This window comes from Malus sylvestris, chromosome 16 (genome assembly GCF_916048215.2).
Source record: "Malus sylvestris chromosome 16, drMalSylv7.2, whole genome shotgun sequence".
NCBI classification, from domain to species: Eukaryota; Viridiplantae; Streptophyta; class Magnoliopsida; order Rosales; family Rosaceae; genus Malus; species Malus sylvestris.
In genome coordinates this window covers 10,247,707-10,268,495 of record NC_062275.1, presented here as the reverse complement: position 1 = coordinate 10,268,495, position 20,789 = coordinate 10,247,707, and the positions used below count along the sequence as shown (strand labels likewise).

General features: G+C 40.0%; 1 protein-coding gene across 1 annotated transcript; it reads right to left on the bottom strand.

Annotated features, from left to right (window-relative positions):
- Positions 1 to 142: 142 nt before the first annotated feature.
- LOC126606899 (uncharacterized) lies at positions 143 to 14,822 on the bottom strand. The gene is made up of 20 exons (XM_050274287.1): positions 13,623 to 14,822; positions 13,161 to 13,342; positions 11,742 to 12,379; positions 11,189 to 11,263; positions 10,989 to 11,096; positions 10,779 to 10,896; positions 10,363 to 10,504; positions 10,066 to 10,216; positions 9,063 to 9,701; positions 8,452 to 8,847; positions 5,535 to 6,109; positions 5,131 to 5,312; positions 4,514 to 5,025; positions 3,790 to 3,864; positions 3,588 to 3,695; positions 3,362 to 3,479; positions 2,999 to 3,140; positions 2,764 to 2,914; positions 1,915 to 2,541; positions 143 to 796 (listed from the first exon to the last, which is right to left on the bottom strand). Exons 1-20 carry the CDS (start codon positions 14,204 to 14,206, stop codon positions 344 to 346), a joined length of 5,976 nt encoding a protein of 1,991 aa, XP_050130244.1. The 5' UTR covers positions 14,207 to 14,822; the 3' UTR covers positions 143 to 343.
- Between the last annotated feature and the right edge of the window lie 5,967 nt (positions 14,823 to 20,789).

The window sequence follows — 20,789 nt, the reverse complement described above, 5'->3', positions numbered from 1 at the left end:
GATCAGGGTTCGATTTTCTTCAATGTAACCTGAATAAAATAAAATAAAAAAATAAAAATTTGACGAACACCTCAAAATTAAAATTTAATTTACACAGAAAATGGACTAGTGATCTAATGCCTCTCCAAAATCAAAATTTAAATTTAATTTACACAGAAAAATCAAACATAGATTATTTGCCATCCAGTTTGTAACACTGTTATACAAATACAAATACAAATACAAATACAATCAAAGAGTTGCTTTCTCGTCTATTTAGTCGGTCAATAAATATACTCCTATGTACTTGAAAAGAAATGGTCAATAACCAGTCACTATAAGATTAATACACGTAAACTACACCTTAGCTTGAACCGAACTTCAGGTGTTCCCACCGGAATGGCTCGAACACGAAAAGAACTTCCGGCGTGCTTTTAAAGAGCAAGGCCACACAAACGCAGACAGCAGCAACAATCACCATTGACAGCATTGCCGGCCTGTACACAAGTGACCGCGTGGTGCTGTAAGCTGGTTTCTGTTCACATAACCTGCAGTGTCGCAAGATTGCTTTTATTTCATTCTTTTCAGTTTCCAAGCTGGCTACTCTTGATGATTTATCTGCATCGGACTGCTTCTGCTTTCCGTTTCTGTCAAACGTGAGGCCAGGGATGTCAAGCACCACATGCCCGCTTTCAAGTGTCTTGCTGATTTTCCGCTGGACAATTTGGACATAGGAGTAGTGGCTTCGAAGGCATGCATAATCGTATGGTGTCAATCCTGTGCTGTCTCGAGCGTTTTTCCATGCTTTAATTCCCACCTAAAGAAGGTACACGCGTATCAACATGATGAATGGATTATCCAACACTAAACAAATTTCATAACACCAGTCCTAAACACATCGTTGAAACTAGAACGGTGAATAGAATCAGAATTCGTTTATCATCATTGGTCTACAATATATGCTAGACTATTGGGATCAAAAATTTTAACAGCAGTCCTACTTGATTAAAAGTTGAATGCAGAATTTGGGTGTTTGATTTCAGCTGTGACAGAGTTAGCATGCATTTAGATGGAGGTTGTAGGCAGCGAAAAGTGATTTCTACGTAGATTTAGAAAGAAAAGATTATGTTGCAATTCTGATCAGGGAGATATTAGGCCATCTCCAACCGAAGGGTCCAAAGGGTTGAAAATAACCCTGAAACCGTCTCCAACCGAGGGCCAGGTCAAAGGGCTCGTGGGCCCCACTGGACAAAAAAGGGTCAAAGGGCCAACCGGCCAGCCCAAATGAGCCAGCCAGCCAGGCCCGGGCCAGGCTGGAATTCAAAAAGCAACAGCCAGCTAGCCATTATTATTTTTTTATTTTTTATTTTTTTTACAGTTTTTTTTTTCTTTTTCAAAATTTGTTTAATTATAGGCCCAGAAAGTATGTTTGGTCGAATGTTTGGGTGTTCTTTTTATAGGCTTTAGAGCTTGCTCAAATCCCTCCCACAGCCGATGTGGGACTCCCAGCCACTTCCATTTTTTTTATATATACTTCCTCTCCCACAGCCAATGTGGGACTCTCCACCCACTTCCTTTTTTTTTTCAATTTTTTTTATACTCTAAATAAAACCTCTCACATTTGACATGAAATATATAAGTTGTAGTTTTTAAATTTTAGTTGTATTTTTTAAATTTCAGTTGTATTTTTAAAATTTTAGTTGTAGTTTTTAAATTTAAGTTGTTGTAGTTTTTAAATTAAATAATAAATTATGTTTGGCCCTATAGTCCTCGGTTGGAGATGGTTTTTAGTGACAGGGCTAAAACTAGCCCTTTGGCCCTCGGTTGGAGATGGTAAGAAATATGGTCATGCACTGTTCATTAAAATATTAGTTTCTTGGAAAACCAAAGGGCTAAAACCAGCCATCTAGCCAGCCTGGTTGGAGATGGTCTTACCTTTCCAGGATCATCCGTTAAGGCATCCAATACTTGCTCACAGCCATCAGTACTGGCGGCAATATGAAGAGGAGTCAACCCCATGGGCCCAACAACATCAGGTTTAAACAAGAAACTGTTGCCGTCCTTGTCAACTTGTTTGTTCTGCTCAGATCCTGTCAAACCTGGGACAAATCTTAATAAAAATTCCACCATACGTCTGCCATTTCCTCGAACAGCTCTGTGGAGGAGACCCATATCCAGTAATGCAGACTCAACAGAAGGATGCTTTCCAGCATCGACAGTACCATCAAACAGAATGCCCAAGAGTTTCTTCACTACAGCACACCAATCATGGTCAATGGAGAACTCCATGAGCAACCTGAACCGTCCAAAGGGAAATAGATCGAGACTGGGATCCAACTGACCCAGTCTAAACTTAACGCGACTTCTATGGAGGAGCCAACCCAATTCATGTATAAAGTCCAAGGCTTGGTTCTTGGCTTCCACTTTTTCAGGTCCAGACTGGATGTCATCATCAGTCTCCGCCGCCTCAATCACATCTTCCAGCATACAAATCTCGGAGCATACTTCCTGCTCTGCAACTATAAATGGAAAGAAGCTACTACTGAGACCATGATCTTCAACCTGACATAAAAAATTTGACCAAAAAAATGAGAACCATAGAATTCATGTGTCCTTCAGAAAGAGAAACAAATGCTATATGGAGAGGATTGTGTTAAGGCGCTGTCTAGAAACAAATCCTATACGCAGCGCATTCACAAGAAAGATGTATGACACATGGCTCGTTACAAATGTACATTACAAACGGAGGAAGGGGGAAAGGGACAATTAGGAATATGACAGCACCTCAATGAATCCTCGCCCAGTAATATTTGGTATAGAGCAGGAGAATCTGAGGCATTGCTGTTCATCATCCTCAACAGAGCTATCCACATCATCCATCAAGTCATAACAAGTTTCTTGCACCAGATACTTCCCTTCTAGAGCACAGAGTAACCTGTCAAGACTCAAGATCTAGAATTTAGTAGTTGCGGGAATATCAAAAACAAAGTAATGACGCATGAATGAATGATGAAAGAACCTTGTGGTGGAACGAGAAAGGTTAAGGCCTTTTACTACAAATTCAGCTCTCTCAGATAGGGAGATCGCAATTGGTTTGATGCATGATATCCTGCAACTTTTATCCGTTTTAAGAGGCAAGGGTGTGTCTAACACAACTTCACCTGCAGGACAGACATTACTAATCAGAATGTCTCTCTCTTACAAGATAACTGTTTTTGGTCAATCCTCATTATGACTAGAAAATAAAGAAAGAAAGCATGACCAAAATCAATCAAGCATAATGGAAAACCAAAACAGCAAGATTCTTATATAGACCCTAAATACACAAATGTGTACACAGACACACAGATGAGAGAGAGAGAGAGAGAGAGAGAGCACAAACCATTGTATGTAAATGCTACAAAATGTTGCACCCTTGTATACACCCATCCTGTTCTCCAAAAAGGATCATCCACAGCATCTAGAAGTGTTTTCAAACTGGATCCCAGATGACAACAGAACTGTATGCAAAAATAATTTAACGACACAAATCCATAATAATTAAGGACATGAAGAAAAAGTCCTCGTACAAAGATCAGCCATCTACGTTCAAGCATCCAGAAGCATACCTCCTCCCACGTGGATTTTTCAAGACGAAGGTAAATTGTCAAAATGATACAGCCCGGCCTTATGTAGCTTTCAATGTTCGTAGGACTCTGGGATAACCAGTCGAGGATCTGGATATTCAAATAATTTATAAAAATCATGTTGTCTGTGGAATGAAACACCAAAATACACTGAAAAGTAGCAAAATCAAGGGAAAAATAATACCTGTGATCGCAGAGCGAACGGAAGTTCACTTGGGTCTTTTCCAAATAGTTTAAAAACAATTCGGTCTGTGCGACTCTGATATGTGGCAGAAAAAGAGCGGTTAAGAAACGTAAAATTGCAGATACATTCTACATACTGGCCTTTTACATAAATTATGAATGTTCCATAGGATTGCTATAACCACCTAGTAACTTTAGCTTCAATTCTATTAACAGTATCAAGCAGATGCGTACACAATGAGTGTGTTTGTGTGTGTTGTAAACTGCCATATTGGTTTGACTGAAGAGTATACTGATCTCAAATTTTATGTCACAATTGAAGCATTTCTTAGATATATGCCATAACCAAGTGGCGATGCGCTCTTCACCTCACCATTGTTTGGGCAATCAATGGGAAAGATACCCAGATAAGTTCGGGACAGAAAACATGACTGCCTAACTACTCTCAAGGATAGAACAAAGCTATTCTACTATCCAAACAAAAGGACAAGTTATATGCGTATAATGATTAATGACCATTGACAGATTAATCCCTAGTCTCGGGGAAAAAAAGATGACTACAGTTCTGTACACAATGAAATGAAAGACTAAACTGTTGAGGTCCTTCAATATAATCTGATGAACATGAGCAGTGGGCTGAGCATCATCCAAGACAAAGGCATTTTTAAGCATTACATTACCAAGCAATTATATAGGGAATAGATGCAACTACAACAAGGATATACCTGAGCCTCTCCACTAGAACTTGATGGTGACTGAGTAGAAGTTAAGTCTGAATTTCCGCTTGTCTGAGGTGGGCTTGACTTGTGAGAATCGGGCTGCATCCATGAAGGAAAACCAAGAGATGCAGTGCCTGGACTTGCAGGAACATGAGAATTCCCTAGGTTCTCTACAAAGTCCTGTGAATCATCATATGTACTATTTAAATCAATGTCATTTAACTGGAACCTTCTGCTTGTAGGTTCCGGTGTAACTGATTTGGATTCAGAACTGTCTCTTGATGCCGGTAATATTGAACAATGTCCTTTAGGCCTTAATGGGTCCTCAGGATTAACACCATCATCCACATCTAGCACCTTTCGTGCAGTCTGGACAGATGTCCCACTGTTAAATAAACCTTGAGATCCCTGCAGCAATTTAGATATGTTTCTTCCATCAGCTGTACCAGCAACATTGGCTAAGCTCCTCAACAAATGAGATACGACATCCTGGTCCTTTGTTTGATCAGAACTACTAGCTGCAATTTATAAATGGCATGATATGTGGATTTAAATAAGTCTAAGATACAATGTCTCAGTATGACAGAATAATTGAATGTGCAATGAATAAGGCATGTACTTACAGTGCATATTCGAGAGTATTCTCAGCAAGCTAATCAATAGATAACTGCTTCCGCCTTCATTATTTAAATAGCCTCCATTAACTGCAGTATCAGGATTTGTTTTTCGTCTCCTCCTATTATGGCCAGCCAAACGCCTACGGCAACTTCTCTTCCCTTCATCAAACTCTTGAAGAGCATGAAACCTGTCCATGAGTGTTAACCATGTTACATTTCATTCAAACAAAGAAAACTCTGCAGAACTCACAATACTTAAAAAATAAAAAAAAATAAAGATTGATGAACAGCCATGGACAACAAACGCATAACAAGAAACTTACACAACCAAACTCTGTATTTCATCTTAATTCAAAGAAAATTGTGGAAATGTTTCGACAACCAAGAAATAACAATAGAATGGTACCAACCTGCTACACTGTTGACAGAATCGCTGCATAACATTTCCAACCAGTGCTTTAGTTGCCTTTGAATGCATATCACAGACCTTATGCCGCCGGTGGTAATCCTTGGCATTGCTAAGATCAGCCTTACAGTCCTCCACCTGACAAACTGCACGGTTTGAAGTAGTCCCAATTATCTTTTTTTTCTTCCCAGTTTGTACTTCTTCTTCCATAATGGGGTAAGTTTGCCCACCGAGCTTAAGATTAAGAGATGCAGCTTCATCATTCAACTCTCCGTTTTCCACAAAAACATCCCTTCTCCGTTTCTCCAATTCTCTTGTACCTTTCTCATTCCCCGGACTGATATTATCCGAACCAGAAGAACTGTTGGACAAACCAGCATCCGACAGAGTTTCTGGCCTGACCGGAAAAAACTGCCTACTCCTACCATCAGATGGTGTAGAATTCAATGGACTAGCAGTAAAAAGATCACCATCCCATTTCCAACCATTCAAATCCCATTCCATACTCCTTGTCCCAACTCCCGTCAAATCCGGCACCTTCACACCACGAAAATTTCGACCCTTTCCTCCGAATTCAGACTCCATGGATAAAGATGCAAAAAACGCAGAAATATTACAGCGCACCAATTCAAACTCCACCAAATACAAACACCCAATTGAACAACAACAACAAAACTCAAGAGATAAAACTATAAATTTCAACCCAAAACAAAGAACCAATAACACTACAGTCCCAGAAATTTCTTGAAATCGTTCTTTCCAACAACCCCAGAAAACCAACAACAGCAACCCAGCATATCAAAGGAGCTAAACTACAGCTGCCCAGAACCCAAAATCCACCAATTAGCCACTTATTCTCTCAACATCTGAGTACAAAACACCATAATTGCAAGCCCACAATTACATCCTGGCAATGCTTCCAACTCCATGGAAAGAAACTTAAGCTGAAATAACTTCAAGAACTAATCTTTTTGTTTTTTTTTTTTTTGGTCAAAGAAGTAATCTTTTTATGTGGAAATAAAGAGGAGAAAGAGAGTGATGAGCGAGAAACTTGCCGGCAGGTTGGTGAATTGTTGGGAGGTGAGCTGAGAGCTGACGAAGAAGTGGCTGAGATCGCAGGATGAGGCAGAGAGAATATAGGGCCCCGAGGCAAAACTAATCAGCTTCGGCACATGAAAATTTGGGAAAGGTTGGCAAAAAGGCACCGTCTCTCTGTATATAAATGCGGTTTCAGTGGGAAGAGAGAGAGAGTAAGAAATGAGGAGACTGGTGTGGTGGTGGTCACCTGTCTTTTACAAGCTAGGACACTCAAAAGACATGTTTCTCCTTTTCATTTCAACAAGAAACTAAATTAACGCTACAAGTCACAAGGTGTATCATTTTATTGTTATAACAAAAAGGTGTGTGATATGATTAATAATGTTAATATGTTTCAGTTCTATGATACGTTAATGAATAGTATATTCACGTAGAATGAATAGTAAAGCTACTTGACCGTGATATCCGCACACCGAAAAATTGTTTCACCCATCAAATAACTCTCTCACTCGTCCACTTTCATTTGAACTGATTGTCTTGTTAACTCAAGATCAAGATTTAATGATTGAATCATTGGCAATTAAAACCAAAGAGTAGTTCAAATAAAACGACATAATAATTGAAAAAAAATAGTATTATTGTCAAAATTGATAAAATAGTAGAAAAAGTTTAAACAAGATTATACTTGTGTTTTGTATAGTGTGTGGAAACAATGAATCGGATATCGTAGTGGACAACAAATTCAAATCAAAATATGAGTCAATATGTCTCTGCGACTGGACTCCCTTTCCTATTATTTTAGGGATGTGATGTGCACGTTTTTTTTTTATTTCTCACATATATTTTTAATTTTTGACCGTCAAATCAAATGGATTGAAAAATATCAAAGGACAAAATTTAACAAGGACTGTGTGAAAAGTAAAATAAAATGTATTGATAACACACTTTTTTTTTTATTGTCCACTAAATTCCATTTTTCAGCTTTTTTTTTCGCTAGTTAAAATAAATAAATTGGAGAAAAGCAACAAATTGCAAGCGGATAAGCTAGACAGTTTGACACTTTCATAAAAAATGAGACTATTGTATTTAGAGTAGTACTACATTTACCATCTAATTGTACTATCATTTATATCATCTCTCTAATAAATATAGACCCACCAACACATATAAATCTCGTCTTGTATTTAGGTACCATTTGACCCCACGTGAGTAAGAACTTCCAAAGCGCATAGCCCCAACCTTTATGAGTTAGTCATACACTCTCATGAAGGAATGTGATTCATTATATTTTTGGACCACCTAGCTTTACGTAAATACTAAATACAACTCCCAATGCACCAATTCTAGTGAGAGTGGTCTAAACAACTTCGTGGACAGGCTGCCGTACTAAATATTACCTTGTGTTTAAGAGAGTTGTTTATAAGCGAAAGAGATCCCAAGTCCGAATCTTCTATCTCGTCGAAACCAATGTTTGTAGGTGTTTTAGGACATAATGACGAGGAGCAATATGCTTGTCTCAACAATACAACCTGGTGAGGAATCCTCAAAAGAGACCATATAGATAAACATACAAAAACAACCCAAAAGGCCGTTTTCATGCCTATTTAAATCGGTCAATAATTCTATTTACTTCAATCTTTCCCCATACATACTTTATATGAACTATCATTAATACATACCGTGCAACACGTCTCGTCGAAATCTTAAAGGATACGAAAACCGGTACATTATTTTCCCTATAGAGTTATAGGTTCATATATATATATATGATTAACAGAAACGGCCTAAAGCAAGAGGAACTAAGATTTGAGAAGCGAAAACTGCCCTTAGCTGGTTCCATACTTCAAGCGTTCCCACGTGAAGGGCTGGAAGATATAAAGGACTTCAGGTGAGCTTTTGAATAGCAAGGCCGCGCAAACACAGACAGCAGCAATGGCTACCATTGACAGCATTGCCGGCCTGTACACAAGCGACCTAGTGTTGCCATAAGCTAGTTTCATTTCACATAGCTTGCAATGTGCCTGCATTGCTTTCATATCAATCCCTTCGGTCTCCAAGCTGGAGACTTTTGAGGACTTATGCCTGTCTAATTGTTTCTTCTTGCTGCTGCTGTCTAAGATAACGCCAGGGATATCAAGCACCACGTGCCTGCTTTCATGTTTCTTGCTGATTTTCCTCCGGACAATTTGGATGTAGGTGTAGCAGCTTCGCAGGCATGCATAATCATTTGGTGTCAATCCTGTACCGTCTCGAGCATTTCCCCAAGCTTTAATTCCCACCTAAAGAAGGCAGAAATATCAACATTTGTATGCTTGAAAATAGATGATTTGAAGTATCAAATTTCATGTGCGACACAGAATAAGCTGACATGAGTCAATTGTATGAGCAAATGGTCAAACATGTAAAAGAAAAATGGATGCTGATGCAGACCTGTTGTGAGTTTTACCTCCAGTTAAAAAGAAAACAGTGTCAAAGAAGATCAATGAGAAATTACCTTTCCAGGATCATCAGTTAAGGCATCCAATATGTTCTCACATCCATCAGTACCGGCTGCAACATGAAGAGGAGTCAATCCCATCAGCCCAACTGCGTCAGGTTTAAATAAGAATTTATTGCCGTCCCCGCCAACTTGTTGCCCGTCCTCCGATCCTGTTTTGCCTAACCCTTTATCTAGGACAAAACTTAACAAGAGTTCCACCATAGGCCTGCACTTTCTTTGCACAGCTCTGTGAAGGAGGCTCATATCCAACAATGCAAGCTCAATAGAAGGATGTTCTCCAGCGTCAACGGTACCCTCAAGCAGAATGCCTAAGAGTTTCTTCACTACAGCACACCAATCATGGTCCATGGAGAACTCCAAAAGCAGCCTGAACCGTCTAAAAGGAAATAGATCTAGGTTGGGATCCATGTGACCGAGTCTAAATTTAGTGTGACCTCTATGAAGGAGCCAACCCAATTCATTTATAAAGTCCATCGCTTGGTTCTTGGCTTCCAATTTTTCAGGTTCTGCTTGGATGTCATCGGCAGTCTCAGCCCCCTCAATTGTACCCTCCAGCATACAAATCTCTGAACATACTTCCTGCTCAGCAACTATAAATGGAAAGAAGCTGCTGCTGAGACCATGATCTTCAACCTGAGATAAAAATAAACAAAATAACAATAAAATAAAGAAAAATTTATTAAACAGTCAGAAGATTCAGAACTCCCAGATTTCATATATTCTTCATGCCCAAGTAGTTGTTCAAGACACAAGTCGTCCAATTTACTATGTCAAATCACAACACTGAAGAACCTTTGACAATTCGAAAAGAAATATCACTGGTAAGTATTTGTTAATCACAACACTGAAGGGTGGCCCCAACAGAGTTAAATACATGTTACTGATCTTGCTCTGCTTAAAAATTTCATTAATCTGTCAAACACAGACCTCAATTGACTATCAATTGGCAAGCTCACTTCAAGGGAAATGTAAAAATATATCAGGCAAATGACAGCACCTCAATGAATCCTCGGCCAGTAACATTTGGTATAGAGCAGGAGAATCTGAGGCACTGTAGCTGATCATTTTCAATGGTTGTATCAGCACCATCCACCAAGTTATAACAAGTTTCTTGGACTAGATACTTCCCTTCCAGAGCACAGAGCAACCTGTGATGAGCTAGGACTTAGTATTTTCCCAGTTATCCTGATAATTATTAATTCATAAATAACATCTGAAACTAGAGAGGTCCACATAATCATTGCAATTACTGAAAAAAGGTAATGGAGCTTTAATAAAAAAGGATGAAGGATACCTTGTGGTGGCACGAGAAAGGTTAAACCCCTTTACTGCAAACTCAGCTCTTCGTGATAAAGAAACAGCAATTGGTTTGATGCATGATATCCTGCAGTTTTTATTGCTTTTCAGAGGTAAGGGTGTGTCTAAGACAACGTGACCTGCAGGACAGACATAACTAATCAAAAAGACTATTCTTTCGTAAGATCATTATTTTGGTAAATCCCTAATGCGTTAGTAGATATGTGAACGAATAACAAAATAAAGCAAGACATACATACATGGACCCATGTGTGTGTGCGCGCGCACATATCACATACATATGCATAAAAAATAGATGTTTGTGTATGCGAGCGCACATATCAGACATACGAATAAAAAATAGGTGTGTGTGTGCGTGCGTGAGAGAGAGAGAGAGAGAGCGAGAGAGCAAACCATTGTACGTAAATGCTACAAAATGTTGCAGCCTAGTATACACCCATCCTGTTGTCCAGAAAGGATCGTTGGCAGCATGCAAAAGTCGTTTCAAAATGGATCCCAGATTACAGCATAGCTGTATGCAAACATAATAATTAAGGACACGAAAAGAGATCTTCCTGATACAAAGATAGCAATCTACATTCTGGCATCCGCACAGAAGCATACCTCCTCCCACGTGGATTTTTCTAGACGGAGGTAAACTGTCAAAATGATACATCCCGGCCTTATGTAACTTTCAATGTCTGTGGGACTGTGGGACAACCAGTCGAGAATCTGGATATTCAAAATATTTCATAAAACTGTTGCATGTGCGATGAAACACAAGTTACATTATGAAGAACTAAAATCAAGGCACCAAATATTACCTGTGATCGTAGAACAAATGGAAGATCATTTGGATCTTTCCCAAAGAGTTTAAAAACAATACGATCCGTGCGACTCTGAAACATGGCAGAAAAGGAGTGGTTAAGAGGCGTAACAGTACAGAGATATTTTACACACTGGCCCTTCATACTAAAAAATATTAAAAAAAGGATACTCGACTCTAACTGCTATAGCCCACAAACCTCTTATAGTTCAACTACAATTCTATTAGCCTTATTATTAAGCAGAAGCATACGCACACATTTATATATACAAAGCACTGAACAAAAGAAGAGAATCCATCTCAAGTTTTACGTCACAACAGAATTATTTATTAGGTTAGGTATGCCGTAACCAAGTACTTCATGTTTTTTCAATCAATTGACTAGGCAAATGGACAAGTCAAGAATGTAAAGCATTGCCACCTAAATGCTGAATTAAAGTGAGAACAAAGCTATTTTTCTATCCAACAGAAAGGGACAGGTTATGGCATATATAAGCATTAGTATACCGAGCAACAACTAGGAATGAGATGCAATTACAAAAAGAATATACCTGAACCTCTCCACTAGAACTTGATGAAGTTGAGTAAGAAGTCCCACTTGTCTGAGGTGGGCTAGACTTTTGCAAATCCTGCCGCATCCATAAGGGAAAACCATGAGACACAGTCCCTGAATTTACTGGGGCTTGAGAATTCCCTAGGCTGGCCAAATAGTCCTGGGAATCGTCATATGTATTATTTAAATCAATGCCATTTAACTGGATCCTCCCCGTTGTAGCTTCTGGTGCAACTGATGTGGATGGAACTCTGTCTCTTGAGGGAAATGGCTTGGTGGCATTTACATCTGAAACAACTTGCAGACCTCCATGATCGGCATCAACTGAAGATATTATCCTGAAATCTGATGCAGGTACTGTAGAACACTGTTGTATAGGTCTTGAAGGGTCCTCACGATTACCATAGTCATCCATCTTAGAGGCTGAAACAGAAGGCTTACTTGGTTCACAGCCATTGGAAACTGTATCTAGGACCTTTTGTGCAGTCTGAATTGATGTCCCACCATTTAGTAAACCTTGAGATGCCGTAAGCAATGCAGACATGTTCCTTCCATCAACTGTACCAGAAAGATTGGCTAGATTCTTCAAAAGATGAGAAAGCAAATCCTGATCCTTTGTTTGATCTGAACTATTAGCTGCATTTTATAGAAGGTATAAAAAAATGGAGTTGAATAAGCCACTTATGACAAGAAAAACAAACATAATCAATAAAATACTATAATAACATGATCGCTGAGACATAATTTCCTAAATAATTGTTTCTAGGGAATTAGAATTCAATTTAATAGGCCCATCGTTCATGCATCCTAGAATGTGAAATATGGACAGTCCAACAATCAGAGCAAGAAAGTGCCACAAACAATGGTGCATAGGATGAAATTCAAGCATACAAGGAGTGCTCTGGCATATAAAACTTGAAATAGTGAGTCATCATATTATTTTGGATAGGTATCTACATTGAATTTATATTATTAAAAAAAAATTAACTCTAAAAATAGAAAACTTTTGAATTTTTGAACATGAATGTCTGCACAAAATTTTAACTTTCTATTGAATTAACCTCAGAAAAATTGAAAACTTTCCATGACTAGGCATCAATATTCAAAATTTCATCAAATTAACCCCAGAAAAACTAGCACTTTGTCATTTGTACAGAAAAAATAGCACGCCTTAAGCAGTTAGGGACTCATCAATTAATATGTCATATCTCCACACGAAACAAATGAGTTGTTTATTGACATAGTCATTTTCCTACAAGCCTCAATCAAATAATGACAAAACCCAAGAACAAAAGACCACAATAATTTTGACATCAGCAGATAGCAATCAGCACACAATTCTATAACCAATTAACATATCAATTTACTGTCCACGTAAAGCAGCCGGAAATTGAATGCCAATAAGATCAAGATTTACAGTGCATGTTGGAGAGTATTCTCAGCAAACTAATCAATAGATAACTGCTTCCTCTTTCATCGTTCAATGAGCCTTCATTAACTACAGTATCGGGATGTGTTTTTCTTCTCCTCCTATTGTGGCCAGCCAAACGCCTACGACAACTTCTCCTTCCTTCATCAAACTCTTGAAGAACATGAAACCTGCCCATGAGTATAACCACATTGCAAATTCAACAAAAAAATCTGCAAACTTCGAGTATATCTAACACGGTGACGAACAGCTGTGGACCCAAATCACGAGAACAACAAACTCTTTATTTCATCTTCTAGAAACAATGTCTATAACTTACACAATCAAACTCTGTATTTCATCTCTTAGAAACGTCTATCAGAAATCAACAAATAAATGTCCTGGACCTTAATTGAAGAAAATTTTGAAATGTTTCTCACCATACAAGGACAACCATAGAATTGAACTAACCTGCTACACTGCTGACAGAACCGCTGCAAAACACTTCCCACCAGCGCTTTAGTTGCCTTAGAATGCATATCACAGACCTTATGTCGTCGGTGGTAATCCTTGGCATTGCTGAGATCAGCCTTACAGTCCTCCACCTGACAAACTGCCCGGTTTAAAGTAGTCCCAACTATCTTCGTCTTCTTCCCAGTTTGTACCTCTCCTTCCATAATTGGGTAAGCTTGCTCGCCAAGCTTGAGATTAAGAGACCCAACTTCATTGTTTAACTCTTCATTTTCTACAATACTATCCCTTCTTCTTTTCTCCAGCTCTCTCTTACCTTTCTCATTCACTGGACAGATGTCATCCGAACCAGAAGAAGAAGTTTTGGACAAACCAGCAGTGGAGGGAGTTTCCGGCGGCCCAAGCGGAAACAATTGCCTACTCCTACAATCAGATGGTGCAGCATTCAAAGGACTAGCAGTAAAAAGATCACCATCCCATTTCCAATCATTTAAATCCCATTCCACACTCTTTTTCCCAACCGCCTTCAAATCCGACACCGTCGGACTATAGAACTTCCGAGATCCGCCTCCGAAAGCCTCCATAAATCAAAATTCCACAAAAACCCAGAATTTTTATAATGGCAAAGTCCAATTCCACCAGATATAAATACCCAATTCAACAAGTAAAAACAAGCCCAGATATGTAGCCTTGGATTTCACCCAGAAATCAATAATTTTACACTACAAGACCATAAATTTCTGGCAATTATTCTCTCTAGGCTCACCAGAAATCCAAAAGCAGTACACCACATAGCAACAGAGCTAAAACAGCAGCTGCCCATCTGCCCAAAATCCACAAATTACCCACTTATGCCCTCAAAATCCACACAAAATCAACACACTAAAAACCCATCAATTCCATCAAGCAAAGTTTCCAACTTTCACAAACAAACAGCTTCACGAGCATAAAATTCTGCAGAAACGAATCGCAAAAACAAACAGAGAAACTTGCCGGCGAGAGCTGAGCTGGTAAATCCCAGCAAGAGCGGCGGAAGACGGATGAGATCGCCGGAGACGGAGGAGTCAGAGAGAATATAGCAATACAAAGCAGCACTTGAAAATTAGGAAAAGGTTAGGAAAAGACTATAAAATGCGGTTTCAGTGGGGAGAGAGAGAGAACATTATGGGATTAATTTATTGATTAACAAATTAAAATTATATGACGCAGTGGGGGCAAAGGAATCTTCGCTTCCTGCTGTAGAAAGGAGAAGGATGGTCTGCCCACCATTTTCGATGCTTTCTCGTGTCTTTTTGCTATTTGTGTGATCACAATTAAGTTATGCTAATATTTTATATTACTATTTATTTTTATCTTATTATATCTATAAAAAAATATATAAAATATTAACATGGTTTAACCATGACCATACAAAACAAGAGGGCACAGAAAGGGCACCGAAAATGGAGGGCAGACAATCATTGTCCCTATAGAAAATACCAACACGGCTCTTCCGTTCGGACAAGGATTGTCTACCCTCCACTTCCGGTGCCCTCTTATTTATGTGGTCATTGTTAAGCTACGTCAATATTTTATATTACTATTCATTTTTGTCTTATGATATTTATAAAAAATAATATAAAATGTTGACGTGGCTTAACCGTGACCACACAAAACGAGAAGGTATGACATCGGAATGGAGGGCAGACAATGTCCCTCCCGCTCTCTCTCTGTAGTGAGAGAAAGAGGAGAGAGAGAGAGTTCTGTACTGATGTGGCCAATGGAAGTTGAAGAGCTGATTGGAAATTCAGAAACTTTTTTTTTTTTTTTAACTTTGCATTAATCCAAGTGAAAAACCGGGCGTTTCGGGGAGAAAACGAGCAGAAGTGACTGCGTGCAGGCGCGACTGAAGGTAACTACGGGTGTTCGACTTTAAAATAAATAAATAAACAGCCTTCACCAAACAGACCGTTTTTTAAATTTTGTTTAAGAGAAACGCGTAGGAAAAAAAAAAAAAATTAATTTTGTTTAAGATAAACACTTAGAAAAATAATGGATTTAACTAACTTCCAAAATAAATGGACCCCAAAATTAAAACCAAACTAGCCCGCCGAAAGCTATGTTACCAATTATTTTCAGATCAAAATCTTCAATAAAAACAAAAGAGGTATAATTAGAATCCCTGTAATTTTTTAACAATTTTTTGATAAAACAATTGTTTCATTTTAAGATTTGATTAAGATGCTTTAACCAATAGTCACGTCAACATTTTGTGTGAATGAACATATTTTTTAAGAAAATGAGAAGGAGTGAGGGAGAGAGAGAGAGAGAAAACGTGGGGAGAGTGGGAGATTTTGAGTTTTGTTTTTGGGTTTTTTTTAATATTAATATTGAAGGTATTTTAACATCACGGATAGGTGAGGCTTCAATAAAATTTAGATCTGTGAAATTACATTATTACCCATCATTTTTTTGTGTGATAGAAGACTAATTTGTCTTTTCACCCTCTTTTGGTTGACAAAGAGGATTTCATTAATTAGTAGAGATATGTTTTTACGGTAAAATTCTAATTATCGGTTTCCAAATATGTTCTTTTAAGAGTTTTTTATTTTATATTTATGTGGCCTCTTTTTTAGGGAAATATTTTCTGCTTGTTGATAACGTTTGGAAATTAATCTTCACGTTTGAAATTTGTGCTCTCCCATGTTTGAAATTCGAATGGAATTTTTCATTTTAATTAGTGGTTGTTTTTACAAATTTATCTTGTTCCGGTTTGGCAACAAGAGAGGATCTTGTGTTTGCTTGGCTTCACATCGGTGTTATTTGTGCATGGCTGGTATACTTTCTTGATACAAATATGGTTTTTCCTAAATGATTGTTTGAGACTGGAGTGCGAACTTGGTTCGTGTGCTACAAAAAACACAAACAATATTTGGTACGTTCCAAACTCACATTGCACAAACAATATTTAGCACGTTTTTAATTACAATAACAAACACGTTTGTTACGGTAATTACTTTACGTACCAAATGACTGGTACGTTCAAAATTAAATATTACTTTACGTACCAAAACGCCTTGTTTTCTTTCTCCTTTGTGGTTATCATTACTACTCTTTTACTAAATTCACATCAACTTTATGAGATATTAAATTATAGGGGTGTGCTATCCACACACCCCTTTTGACTTCTCACACACTCCTAATTAATTTATGTCTGTTGATCTTCTTCAATTCATCTTATCCAATGGCTGAAAACTAAAAAGATGTGGGAGAAGTAAAAAGGGGTGTGTGAATATCACACCCCTAAATTATATCATGATTGACTATAGAAAGGCAAATATTATACGGGTATACCATGATTATGATATTATGTGCCAATATGTGTGTAAATTTTTAACTCATATGACGCTGTAACATTTTCAAAAGGAATCACAATACTTGTGTATTTGGCCGAATTATGTAAATTACTCTCTTGATCGACCAAATGATTGGAAACCCACATTCTTGTGGACCATATTAATTCACTATTGTAGCTAGGACTCTCCTTTTGCCTTTGGGGATAACTGTGGAGCCAAAAATATTCACTAGGCGACACGTGGACTTTTGGACAAAAGAGGACAAAAATACCCTCGAGGCATACCGGGTTTCCTACACGCGAGCAGTGGAGAATCATCCATCAACCAAGTCAGGAGTACCCAAAATGGGTAACAATTCAAAACCTATTTCATTCCATATATGTTTTTACCTCAGTTTTCCTTATTCAATTAGCCATTTATTTCAAACATTCCATAACATCCTCAACCAATTAATATAATCAATATATTAAAGGCTAATTACATCACCAAATTAAGCCCAAAAATCACCCTAAAGGCCGGTTATCCCTTCTCCAAAGGGAGCCAGCCATTTCCTTCTTTTTTCACCATAATTTTCCTTTTTTGTGACATTGATTAGCCAATTATACAAAAAACCACCAAAACATTCATTTTATGTTTAATAGCCAAATAAATTGGCTAATTAAACCTAAATCAAACCCAAAAAACCCTAGCCACCTCCTATCCCTATAAATATACTCTCATTTCTCACCAAAAAGCCAATTCTAACACCTTGGCAAAAATCCCAAAATTCTCTAAACACTCTTTCTCTCTAAATTCTAACTTTGGCATCGGAGGTTCTTCGGCCAAAGCCCCCCCCCCCATTCATCGTGGGTGCGTAAGGCTCTTGGCCTTAACCTAAGGTGTTAATTGTTTTGTAGGTGCAAAATTGTCCAAGATCAAGGAGGAAGAAATTTGCATCCACAAATTGGTGCTTTCATTGAGAGCTGAAATCAATACTCGTAGAAGACTCTCGCACAAAAAGGTTTTTTCTTTATTTTCTAGTCCATTTGAATATTTTTCATACGTTCTTATTATTAGAATTTTTTACTTGCAAAGGTTCTTTGATAAAACGTATAAGCAAAATATAATGGCTAGAAATTTAGAAATTTCCACAAGTGAAAATTCTAATGTTCAAGAAATGGGATTGCAGAGATCTGTGAGGCTAAATGCGACAATAAGTGGAGCAGCACCACCACCACGAGTTTCCACCATGGGAACCACCACGGTGGCTACCTCGGTAGCCACCCGTGGAGAGGTCCATTGAGCCTTCACCACGGCTCGAGCAGTGTCATCCAAGGCTTACGGCACCAAGGCTACGGCCCAGGTCGTGTCATCCAAGTTTGCACGGGCCTGGGCCCAAGCCTCGCATTCGCATGCATCACATACTAAGCAGCCTGCTCCCGCCAAGCAACCTGCTCTCGCAGCCCAGCCTGCTCCCGCCAAGCAGCCTGCTCTCGTGACCCAACCTGCTCCCGACGAGCAGCCCACTCCCGTGGTCCAGCCTGCTTCCGTCGAGCAACCCACTCCCGTGGCCCAGCCTGCTCCTGCCAAGCAGTCTGCTCTCGTGACCCAACTTGCTCCCGACGAGCAGCCCATTCCCGTGGTCCAGCCTGCTTCCGTCGAGCAGCCCACTCCCGTGACCCAGCCTGCTTCCGTCGAGCAGCCCACTTCCGTGGCCCAGCCTGTTCCTGCCAAGCAGCCTGCTCTCGTGACCCAGCCTGCTCCCGACGAGCAGCCCACTCTCGTGGTCCAGCCTGCTTCTGTCGAGCAGCCCACTCTCACGGCCCATCCTGCTCCAGTGGTTTTCCAAGCAGCCCAAGTCGGCCCAAGACTATCTCAACCATCCGGACCTACCATCGAGCCGGGGGCATTCTCACCATATTTTTTCACGAATTTGACATTTCCGAACTCAAATCTTGTGCCCGGAGTCTACCATTCTTCCATTGCCCAAGGAGGCACATTCATTCCAAGCACTTCCAACCCAAATGGAGAACAACACTTGTCACCACAGGTCATAGAGTTGACAAGCGTCCTCGCACAGCAGACGACCTTGGTGAACCGGCTCTTGCAACGCACCGAGATGCAACATGCCCCAGACGAGATGTTCTGAAGTAGGACAAGGGCAGACAAAGAACCTATCCAGCAGCGTCCCGGTAAGCAGCCACTCGACCAACCACGAACGGAGCGTTCAGGCAGTATACACTCCCGATTGGGCCCCCGAGATAGTGTATACTCCCCTCTTAGAGCGTGGAGGAGCGTGCACTCTCGACTAGGCCCACAAATGAGCATACATTCACGGTTAGGGTCACACTCCGATAGTCAACATGAGCAGCTTTCCAGGCGAAGTGTTTATTTGCGGCTAAGCCCGCAAGGAGCATCATCCACCTCACATTGGAGTATGCAGCCCGACGGACGGAGAGAAGCAGTCACTCAATCCAGCTCAAGTTCAACCAGCAGCCTGCGAAGAACTCGTTCACCTGCTAAGAATGCACCATATGCACTGCATCCGCGGCATAGACGAGCCAAACACATGGAAGAGCAGCCTAGACCAGCAAGTCATGGTTGGAGGCAGCCGAAAGCTCCGCTACCCCAACAAAGGCAAATTCAGGAAGAAGTAGAGAGACTTTTGACCAAGCGATTGCATGATTTCCAACGCAACGAGGTCACCTACGAGGCACTACGACGGAACATGACCAACATAAGCAGGTCACCCTTCACGGACGAGATCGAGCAGGCAGAGCCTCCACGCGATTTCAGCATGCCACATTTCACATCTTTTAAAGGGGATGAAGACCCGGAGAGACACTTAAAGCGCTACCGAAGCGCAATGATCCTTTATCGAAACAACGATGATCTCATGTGCAAGATATTCGCCACCACTCTACAAGGCGAGGCGCAAGATTGGTTATACACCCTGCCGCCACAATCCATTAGAAATTTCTACGAACTTTCTTTGGTTTTCACCAAAGAATATTCATCATATTGCTTGATCAAAAAGAAGTCTGACCATTTGTTCGACGTCAAGAAGAACCCAAAGGAGTCGCTTCGCGACTATGTGAGGAGGTTTAAAGTAGAGAAGGAAAAAATAGTCGGATGCAACGACTCGATAGCTAGAGCAGCCTTCTAAAAAGGACTTCCAGCAGACCACCCGCTATTCGGAAAATTGATCATGAAAGAAGATCTAACTCTGGCAGACTCTTTTGCTTTGGCAGAGAAGCATGCACTCTGGGATGAGGCTCGCCAATGCACATTCAAGGACTTGAAGAAGTACCCGACATCACCTCCATAGTAGCAACGGAGGACTTATTCGCATGTTGACGGTATCTAAAGTAGCAATAAGCTCTACCATCATGCGAGAAGAGCTGGGGGCCGACTACCTGTATTCTACAGTTCAAAAGCTTTTCTCGATGCTATTAAAAATTCAAAATCTAACTTTGGCGATAGTTGTTGTAACCCAAAAGCTTAAGTTTTACCTTTAAACGCACGCAGTCATCATCATGACGCATTATTCCGCCAAATCCAAACCTGCGACGATAAAGGCATAGACCCTGGCAGATGCAAAGTTTTCTGATGAACACAACAACTCGGCCCAAAAGACACGCCAATGGCAGACGAACACTAGAAGGAACACTCAGAAGCAGGTTTTGTCCTCGTCGCCCCAGAAGATTCAACTCTGGAGTGGCCTAATACCGGAAGTTGAGCATCTCCTGCTACATGTAACATGGCCCCAGCTCCACGGCTCCCTACCGCGCCTTCAAACCTAGCCTTGACAACGCAACAGAACGGCCCAACGGCGCCCCGAAGGCAGCTGAGC